Raw genomic sequence first — 11116 nt, 5'->3', positions numbered from 1 at the left:
TATCCTCTAGACGTACGTTGCTATTTTTATTTAGGTGACATTTTAAAAACAAAGTATTAAAATGATCCACATGCTGCAATAAATACTACTTCATGCATGACGAAGCTTGATCGTGTTGAAATTTTCTGGGAAAATTTGATTCTTTCCTTCAAAAAGAGATAAATTTTTGTCTAAATTGCACTTGAGCTTCAATTACTATTACGCTTGGAGCGGTAATATTTAAATTCGTAAGATTTGATTTATGAGCGAAAGTAAATAAACAGATAGTTCATTTTTTTTCAACTACAATGATAGCAATAACTTTCAGATTAATAGCTTGTTGAGGGAGATATATTACCTCAATTTTTTTCTTTTTTGCGCTATATTTTTTGCATTTCTTTATCAGAATATAACTCTCATTTTTTTCTATTATCAGCGCTGAATAATAATTTATGAATGGATTTAGCGAAACTCTACAGTTCTTTATTTTATACAAACCGAATTTTGAGATCAATTGGTTCACAAGAATTAATGGTTGATAAAATTTTCAATTAAATAAATAGATATTTCATTGTTTCAACTACGAAGATTAAAATAGCATTCAGATTAATGATTTGTTGAGAGAGAGATATTACTTTAATTTTTCTTATTCTTTTTTGCGCTCTATTTTTCTGTATTTCTTTATCAGAATATAACACTCATTTTTTTCTTCTAGTTTTATTATCATAATTTATTATCAGTGTTGAATATAAATTTATGAATGAATTTAGCAAAATTTTACGATATTTTATTTTCTAGAAGCCGAATTTTGTGATCAACTGGTTCGTCGAATTAATAGTAATAAAAATTTCAATTAAATATTCTGTGAAACTTTGTTTAAAGGCTTCTTTAACAAAATATTACACTTCAAATGCTGATAGACATATAACTCATACCACTTTAGAAATCTCATACAGTTATGTTCATTATACTATGCATGTGCCTGATTTTCTTTCTATATCTTTATATATTCAATTATAACACATGAAAAAGTATCAGTATTTAGAAATGGGTACATTTCGAAAATTTTATGCCATTGTTTGGTTCTTAAGTTAAATCTTAATTTAAGTTACAGCTAAATTTCAAAAAGTTTATTAAAAGCATAATTTATACTGAAACCAACCCAATATAAAAAAATAAAACGAATCTTCATATCTTATCTACAATAATCGAATTTAAAAACTAAGATGAAATATTGGTGAAATAGCAATGAAAATTATTTTAGTTTAATTTCAACAATAAAAAATATTGTTTAAATACACTTAATATACTTTTTTTTTATAAATTTCAAAAAAAAAAAAATGCGCAAAAAATTTAAATTTTTTAAGGTAATGTAAGAGTAATTTTTATACTGTTATAGTTTTGAAAGTTGTGGTAGAAGATGCCAATTAATTAAAATAAAAAGAAACTAGCTTTGAAGTGCACAGTCTTGCCCTCCAAAGTATATATATATATACTCCTTTATTTTTAATTTAATGGAGAAGAATTAAAAGAAAATGGTTCCACGGTTCATTCACTGAATAAATGTAAATCAATCCATGTTTTGCTTACAACTGCTTTTTAAATACAGCAGGTTTCATAATATAAAGCCACAAATGCAAGATATTTGTTTATTTCAAACACTGAGCACAAATCACAAATGATATTGGATATTTCGAGCTCGGTCGTTTCAAAGCAATGGTACAAAGTTCTCGGAGACTTAATTCTCCATAAAACTTAATGTTTATCCATTCATTCTATATATATTTTAGTCTTTGTTAATAAAGGAAAGATATTTTCTGTTTTATTTTATTTTTAAAAAACTAGATCATATATTTTACTATTTAATTCGGTGGGATTTTGATTTAAAACCATTAATTAATTATTCATCAAGGTATCTTTTATAAAACTCAGCTTATTAATTGAACATTTTTGTTAGCACTGTTTTGATTGAGTATTAAAAAGGATTCCAATGATGATGACGAAAAATAAAGCTTTATAATTAAGAAATAATATAATTAATGAAAAAAATTTAAAATATAAGAATTTTAATTTTCAAAAAGATTTGCGTGACATTTAAAAGTGGTGAAAATAAGATTTAAAGCTGGGCGTTCATGCATACGTTTCATTGATTTGATCGCTTTCTTCGATATGCTTGAATGCGTCCAAGAGTAATTGAAACAAAATGTTAACTGCAAATTTAATTTGTAACTTTGATCTAAAAAAAAAAAAAAACTGCCATACAAGAACCATTTGAAACTGTGGAACAGCACTTTTGGAATAGGATTTTTATTCCTTCTGTAAATTCGAATAGATTGAAAAGTTCTAATAGACATTTTTCGATAATACTTTTTTTTTTCCAAGAAAACAAATAACGCAAACATTTTACCTAGATATTCCCCTGCAGAAATTTCAGTAACAAGGAAGAGCATAAGTTTCAGTTCTAAGTAATTGCAGAAATTCCAGTAGTCAAACTTATGCTTTTTAAAAATTATTCATCCCTTAATTACGCAATCATAATGTTAAATACCTCATTTCATAATTTTTTTTTTAAATTTATGGGGTTTTCCTCTCGAATCAATACCTTCATTTAAGCGCTAAAAACCGAAGTATACACAATCCCTTTATAAATATAACCCCTTCGAAGTATACACAACTGAATCACCCCCCCCCCCTTCTTTCTGATCTTATCCTTTTCTGGTTCCGTGGCATGTTTTGGATGGTCAATCCAACAACTTGATACAGTAAAAGTGTTTTTATGTATTTTTTTCCTCCCCCTCCCATAAAAAAGTATAACTCGACTAGACTAAGAAAAACATCAAGGAAATATCTGCTGTGCTTATTTATTTTGCTGTTCATATTTATATTTGCTATTAATTCAAATAAATCGTCTTTACCAATAATAAAAGAGAAGTGTGAATCACTGTGTCTGTTGGAACTCTATATGGTATTATAGATCTAGAGCTAACCAAATTTTGTACAAATATTTAAGTACATATTTATGTCAAATATTCACCAAAAAATTTGACAGGCATCAATAAATTTAGCGGGCGTTTGTGTTTTAGGTTGTAGACTTCTTTGAATATGAGCAAATACTGTAGAAAAGATTTAATAATTTGCTATTCAAGAAAATGCTTATTATGAAACAGATTTTTATAGCGATCAACCAATATTAAACGGATTTGAAATAACTTACCAAGGCATAAAACAGAATTAAGTAAGGCTGTGCCAATTTTCGATTTATCGAAAAAAAATCGATTTTTTTTTATGCCAGTTTTCGAAAAATATCGATTTATCGAAACCATGATCATGAATATATGTTCACAATGAATCGCAATACAATAAATCGATATTCACAATTTGTATTTTCGATTTCGTTTTGGTTACCGGTTAGTGTTTATTTTTGTTGCTCTTCATTCTTTCCACCTTCATACATAATTTTTGTTGATATTTCTATAAATACTGTCATTTCTAATATATATAATTTCATTCTACAAATACTGGCATTTCTAATATATATATTTCTAACATATTCTTTTGTTTTAAGCATGGCATTTTGGACTAAACTGTTTTTTGTTCCCTAATTGAAAAATATCATTATGGAAAAACAATTGCGGTTTTCAGAAAGTTGTTGACTGTTTAATCGCTAAATATTCAACTTCAGAAATAAAAGCAAAAAGGATTAATTCAGATTAAATCCACAATTTTACTCACAGCTTGCATTCTCACACTCAAATGTATTCGCATAAAAAAATGAAACTTTAATTAATTTTTCAAGAAGCTAAAATTAATTTTTCAAGACATCAGATTTTGAATTCATGATTTATTAAAACTACTTAATTTGACTCGCTAAAAGCAGTATTTCGTTTACCTCCCCCCCTTTTTTAATAAAGAATCAAAGAAATTAAAGTTTTTTTTTAAGTCAGCAGTAAAAAGAGTAAAATTTAAAAAGTTATTACACTGAAAAAAAGCAATGTTATAAATTGTAGCATATAGACATTGCTTTGGCATTGATTCACTTTATTAAAAGAGTTTTAATGCAATTATTTTCTAACTATTTTTATTCGAAAAAAGGCAAATATTTTTTATTATATAAATTGAAACTTTTGTACTAAAGTCTTCTGATCAGTCAATATGTTAAGAGATATTATTTATAACTTATAATAGCTATAAATAAATAATGATATCACGATATATCGAAAAATATCGATATGTGTTGAATGACATATCGGGATGAAAGTTCGGTCATCGCTCATCCCTACTGCTAAGCACGTTTTGAATTATATTTTGCAATATTTTATTACACGTAGAATAATTTTTTTTTATAATTTTGTTCAATAAACATAAATTTTGTTATTTAAATGAATCTCGTTAATCTGGAGTTTTTATTAACCTGGTGGTCATCTAGTCGGAAGTTTGCTGCATTATTGAGAGTATACTGTTTTTAAAAAATACAGCCATTATGCTTTAGCACAAATATGTTTTTTTTTAAAAACTGATAATATAATCTCTTTTATTCCAATTAATACTTGGAGTATTCAAAAGTGCAATATAAGATCTAAATTCCAATCTTAAAAAAAAGCAGACGATATTTTTAAAGCAGACGATTAAACGATAAAGCAGACGATTAAAAAATGAAACAATAAATTCTCATTATGTATCATGAAACGTTATTCTCTGCATTTAATTGAAATCAAAATAAACGAAAATGATAATCCATTTTTACTTTCTCGTATTAGAAGTTAAGAGAACGTAAAAATTTACTATCATATAGAGAAAGTAGAAAAGAGAAAGTATTGTATTGTAAAAACATTCGAACTCGGAATTTTGACAAATCACCTAATTTTAGACTAACCTAAGTTCGAGAAACACATTTTTTGAAAAATGTCTATCTGTCTGTGACCAAGATAACTGAAAAACGCTTTGAGCTAGACGATGAAATTTGGTATACGGTCTTTACAACAAATTTATCAATTTTTGTTCAAATTTAAGAAATATAGTTTAGACGCGTATCAGATTTTCAACCAAATCCAACAAGAAGTTGACCGTCTGTTTTTCTACACTTTCAGAAACATGTAAAAGAGATAACTCACAAACGCAATTGTTTAAATATATAAAATTTGATAAGGAATTTTGTGACTACATGGAAAATTTTGAGTCACATTTTTGTTTTAATCGGTTGGGAAGAACATGCCTAAAACTCAAATTCAATTTTCAGATTTTTTTTAACTTTATGCCAGAGAATTAATCGCTAAAAATCTCACTAAAGATCACATGATAGATTTAGTAAAAATATTAAATTTACGCCAAGGGTTAATATTTCATAACTACCATATGGCCAATATCATGCAAAATTCTCTTTGGAATAACCACTTGTATTAGAGAGTATGTGAGAAAGTTTTGAGAAGACCACACCTGCAAGTTTCAATATGTTTAATATTCAGATGATAAATTTAGCAGCATATAAAATCACAGAGAAGGAGTTCTTCTCTGTGGATACAATCTTTTAGCATTTGCTTAAAAACACTTCAAAAATTTTTCAATAAAATATTTTAAACTTTGAAACAAAATTATCTGCATTTTATTTTTATATTTGTTACCATAATATTATTTATTTTGCAATAAATGCTGCTTTATGTGATAACAATAAAATCAAGTTGCTTGAATGTGCAATACTTTACAGCTTTATTTCTAAGAATTAAAAAGAATTTTAAAAAATTGACTTAGACAATTAAAAATCTACCTTTGCTTCCAGCTTCCAGAGAGGTACTTTATTTATTCACTTGTCAAAGAAGGAACGTCACAGTTCCCCAAAAGATATTTTATTAGTTATCAAGTCTGTTATAATCTTGACTGACATTCAGTCGTTAATTTCCGAAAATACATTTATTGATAGGAGATTAATTTTTACTTTGAAAAATGCAATTATCCTCTTTATATTATGATGAAGCATTTACAGTAACCAATACGAAAAATGTTCAGTCATTGTTTTCTAAAATTCATTTAACGAAAAGCGATTCAGTTGAGTTAAATCGTTCCAACTGGAAAAGAAAAAAAAAAAAAAATCTACATCAAATAAATAGTGAAATTGTCTCTAAATCGACCATCTTTTGTTCCAAACAAAAATCGGTCATTAAGTGAGGTAAGCTGTTCTTATAAGCTTTCATTTTTGGAAGGCAAAGTAATTACAAAAGTAAACACTAATCCTTCATTCTTGTCACAGTAAGTTTTAAAACTACTTTTCTAAATAAAAGAAATCTTTTAATCGAAGATTTCAAATTGTTTTTTAAAGATGCAAATTGCATTTTCTTGGATTTTTGTTTTATAGTTTAATTGATTAAAGATAACTTTAACTTTAAATTGAAAAAAGATAATAATTGCATCAGTGTATTTAAAAGGAATATATAAATGTATTACAAAAGTCTAAAGACGAGATTAAAACCAAAAATACATGAGTCTTAATAAAAAAAACAATAATAGTATAATAAATATTATAAAAAGAAAAAAAAATAACCATTCATAATATAAAATATATAAAGATATATAAATGATAATGATATGTAATTTCAATTTATTTCAAGCCCTTTTATCTAAGTTTCATGTTTTTTATCTGATTTTTATTTTTATCTTCAAATTTTTGACAAAAAATGTCATAAAAAGTGCTTATATTACATTAAAATATGTTTGATTACAATTTTCTTTAATAAAAAGCAAATATAATGCTTGATTTTTCAGATTAACAATAAAGGTCATGTCGATTTCTATATAAAAATCTTCCCTCATTAGAAAAAACTTCCAAATTTTTTTAGAGAAAATATTTGGTATATATTTCAAGTGTTTTGAAATGAAAGTAATAAAGTGACAAATCTCAAACTTGCAACAGTCTTTAATAACGCTAATTAAGATACAGATGTGTTTCTACCACATAGCTCTCTCAGCTCCTGAAATTTGATTGTAATCTGCCAAATGACGCCAGATGATGCGAGACATTCTGAACTTTCGGTACCTACCACGTGCTCTAGATGTAAGGATACAGCGTTTATGTAGTTTTGTAGTGCAGCTATCTGTAGGAAGTGCTTCAATTTCTTTCTGAGCAATTTCCTAAAATACAAATAAAGCCTTTCATCATCTTGATATTATAAAATAAATCAAACTTATAATCAGTTTTTACTGATTTTCCAATAAAATTATAACAAAGTAACAAATTTTTATCATAAATTCAAAGGATTCTAATTAAATAAAATTGAAAAGACAAAATTCTTTTTACACAATAAAGAATAGATATAAATTTGAAGATAGGTTTTCTTCAAATTTGACTTATAAATATTAGAAAACATAAGAAAAGTTTCAGACGAGGTTCCATAACAATATACTATATTAATGTATTGTTATGGAATATTATTTCATTTCTTTTGTCTAAACAAATGATATGTCAATGTCCATTTAATAAATTAAATTTAAAATGTCCAAAATATGAGAAAGAGATGTATTTAAATACTATTTTTTCCCTTATTAAAATTCAAAAGTGCCTCTTTAAGTTGAAAATTATTTTGAGTTTTCTTTAATTTAAAAATATATTCAATATTTCATAATATTTCAAAGTAATTACCTTCATATTCAACATATTTAAGTTGACACTCACAAGCTTTAAATCAATTTTAAGACTTTTTTGAAATTTTCTATAAATTATTTAAATTATTAATGAAAAATAATCAACTTCCAACAATTAAGGGAAAAAACATTTGGAATAAGCTGTAATTTTTTGAGAATTTATTATGACAACCATATATAGCATTAATAATGTGTGACCAAAAATGAATGCACTATATAATTAATTGTTTTCAATAAGTATGAATATAAATCATACAAACAGATTCAAAATTCACAACCAAATCAATCTTAAAAAAAAAAAAATAATAATAATAACTTTGTAATTTTGATGTTCCTTAGCTTTGATTTTGGAAAATCTAACTCAACAAAATATTACACATTTGATAATATCTTTGATTGATACATAATATTTCTACTGAATTTCATACTATTTTTAAAGTTCATTTTGAATTAATTCATGTATCTTTAGTTGGTATATCGTTAAATATATTTAATATTTGCACTCAACACAGAACTAATGCAAAGATTGATAAATAGCATTCAATACAATGAACTGCTTTTCATGATTGTGAAAACATGCCAGTAAATAAATTTTTTTAATATTTTTATTTAAAATGAGATCTTTTTTTCTCCCTAAATGAATGCTTTTACAGGATTATTTAGCTAGTTTTGTATGCCAGTAAAAAACCACACACCTAGTCGTAGAAAGCATTAATATTCATAAGTTTACCAAGAGACATTATACTGTAATGTTAATGTATAATTCACACTTTTATGACCACATACATTACCACTTTTGTTATTTCAGTATGAACAAAAAATATGCAAAATTTAGCAAATCTGTCTTACAGACTATCATATGAAGCACATGAAGACATTTTTGAAAGTGACAATGTGCTTGTATTGATAAATAAAGTTGTTTCGAAACAATAGAGTTAATCTTAAAAAATTTTGACATATCTTCATAAAATACAAATTTAATTACTATAAATATTTTCATTATTAAAAATTTTTTCATATGAATATAAGCTATCATTATAATATAATCATATATGGAACATAAATAACTCTTCTCATAATTATTAATAATTAAATTATTTGTTTTATAGAACTTTTTTCCCATAAAATTATTGATACAAAACATATAAAACTTCTATTAGTCTGCAGAAAAGTAACTTAAACCTTTATAAAATTGTTCAAATAATGCAAAATTTTTGAAGGAAACCTTTATTTCTGTTGGCAATATAGTATTTAAACGAACTGCATTTATCTGCAATCGTAGTTTGGCATACTCTTTAACCACTTTTCTTCTTTTAACATCACGAATCATCCGCCAATCAGTATATTTGGTTCTACAAGGGATCAGAGACTGTAAAACAATTCAAAATATAATTATTAAGAAGAATTATTTTTCATAATAGTATAGACTTAAAGTGTACAAAATGCTACTAATTTAATTCTGGTGTTTTAAATGGGAAAATAATATTTATATAAATACACATATTCACATAAATTTAAAAGAGATTATTTAAGAAATATGCAAATGTTATGCCACAAAAAATTTTTTGTATAAGATTGTAATTAATTTTTTTATAATTTTAGCTGATTTAAATAATTAATTATCAGGTATCATGATACAAATACATCACTATATTAAAATATAAATACTTGAATGAAATAAAAAAATATTATATTTAACCCATTTGATCCAAAAGTAGAGTATAGTTAAAATTATAAATAATTATAGGAAATGATTAACTTCAATAAAATAATTTAATATATGTTTAAGGATTCCCATCATGTCTAATTTCTAAATGTTATACGAAAATATTTTAAGTAATGATTTTTATTTAATGATTTTTTTTAAATGTAAAGAAATTTGATATTATTGTTCTTTTTTTTTAATAAAATAATTTGATATTATCATCTTTTTTTTAATAAAATAATTTGATACAATAGTCCTTTATTTTCTAAATAAAATAATTTGATTTTATCATTATAGTAACTTAAACCTGGTTCTAAAACTTTTGTTAAAGTCAAGAAAGGTAGAAAATATATTCAATCTATTTTTATTTATTTTGCCAATTTAAGTTTCTACAAAAAAAAAAAAACTTTAAAAGTCACAAAAGTTTATTATGCTCAAGCATAATAAGGAATTTTGGAATAACAAAATGAATCTATCATAAAATTACATTTTTTCATCAACCTACAATGAATATCACTTAATAATAACCAAATATTTAAGATCATTGATGCTTTAACTCAGAATTATCTTCTCTTGCTATTTAGTGTTATGCAATTTCAAAATGCTTTATATTAATGCAAACAAACTGAGGAGCCTAAATTTTATAAATGGGAAAAGCAATTACTATGATCATCCCAATGAATTTTAAGTTTACATGAGAAAGACTTTTGTGTTTTATTACTTGTATAGTAATAAGAAACTTGTTTCATAATTATGAATATGCTTATATTAGGATATACAGATTCATTTATAAATACCAGCATACACACATAATTGCAAATAGCTTTAGTATTTTTTTTATATTAATATCTAAAATTTTGCATGCTATTACACACACTTTTGGTACCTCATACCAAATTAACATCTTTATAAATTCCTTATTTGGAATCATTATGTGAAATCATTATGTTATCATTAAGTGAAAAGTTTTCATAAACTTTTCATTTAAAATATATGTCATCTTTATTAAAACAGCATAAGAATATAAGATAATTATTTGAAAATTTACAATGTATAACATATGTACATACAAATAATAATATATGTACAAGATTTTAAACCAACAACTGCTTCGCGAATAATCTGATCATCCATGAAGTTTTAGTGGTTGGTAAATTTAATGGTAAATATAATATCATTATCATTTCATATATCACAAAAGAAATAAAATTCGTTTAGTTATCTGTAAAAATATAATTGAGTACGGCAAATTAAAACTCCAGTTTTTAAAAATTGAATTGTATTTACACTTTGCGCTCCAATATTATTAACCAATTGAGTAGTTCCACATATTTTCTGTAATGGATTAGAAAAAGCATTCACAATATTTCGAAAAATATTCATCGTTTTATAATGAAAATAAATTATTGTTAAAATATTTGTTTACTATTCTTTTCATTTCAATTTGTCTTATTATTGCCCTTAAATGCTGGTTTTATCACTAGTGACATATTTGTCTTGCAATCGAGCTTATTTCACACTAGAGCAAATTATTATCATCAAATGAAAATAAAAGGGGAAAAAAAAAAGAAGTTTGCTTATGCTTGGATAATAATGCAGTTAGAATCAACAAAAAATTATGATGATGTATTTATGACGCAGAATATGTCGAAATAATAAATAAATCAAATGTTCAAAATTGTTCCGTGATAAAACTTGCAATAGAAAAAAAAAAAACAGATTATGAAGTTTTTAAATTCAATTTTCCAATTTATAGCGATTAAGATTTAACTAATATAGAGCAATAAAAGTTGTGAATTTTCT

The 11116-nt window shown here is 24.8% G+C and overlaps 1 protein-coding gene across 1 annotated transcript; it reads right to left on the bottom strand.

The window, feature by feature from the left end:
- Positions 1–6865: 6865 nt before the first annotated feature.
- On the bottom strand, positions 6866–10788 carry LOC129963604 (28S ribosomal protein S14, mitochondrial-like). The gene is made up of 3 exons (XM_056078073.1): positions 10601–10788; positions 8834–8977; positions 6866–7098 (listed from the first exon to the last, which is right to left on the bottom strand). The coding sequence occupies exons 1-3, from the start codon at positions 10694–10696 to the stop codon at positions 6916–6918; spliced, it is 423 nt and encodes a 140-aa protein (XP_055934048.1). The 5' UTR covers positions 10697–10788; the 3' UTR covers positions 6866–6915.
- Positions 10789–11116: the final 328 nt, after the last annotated feature.

This window comes from Argiope bruennichi, chromosome 3, assembly GCF_947563725.1.
Source record: "Argiope bruennichi chromosome 3, qqArgBrue1.1, whole genome shotgun sequence".
Taxonomy (NCBI): Eukaryota; Metazoa; Arthropoda; class Arachnida; order Araneae; family Araneidae; genus Argiope; species Argiope bruennichi.
Note: the sequence above shows the minus strand (reverse complement) of the source record. Positions and strands in the feature narration are given on the sequence as shown.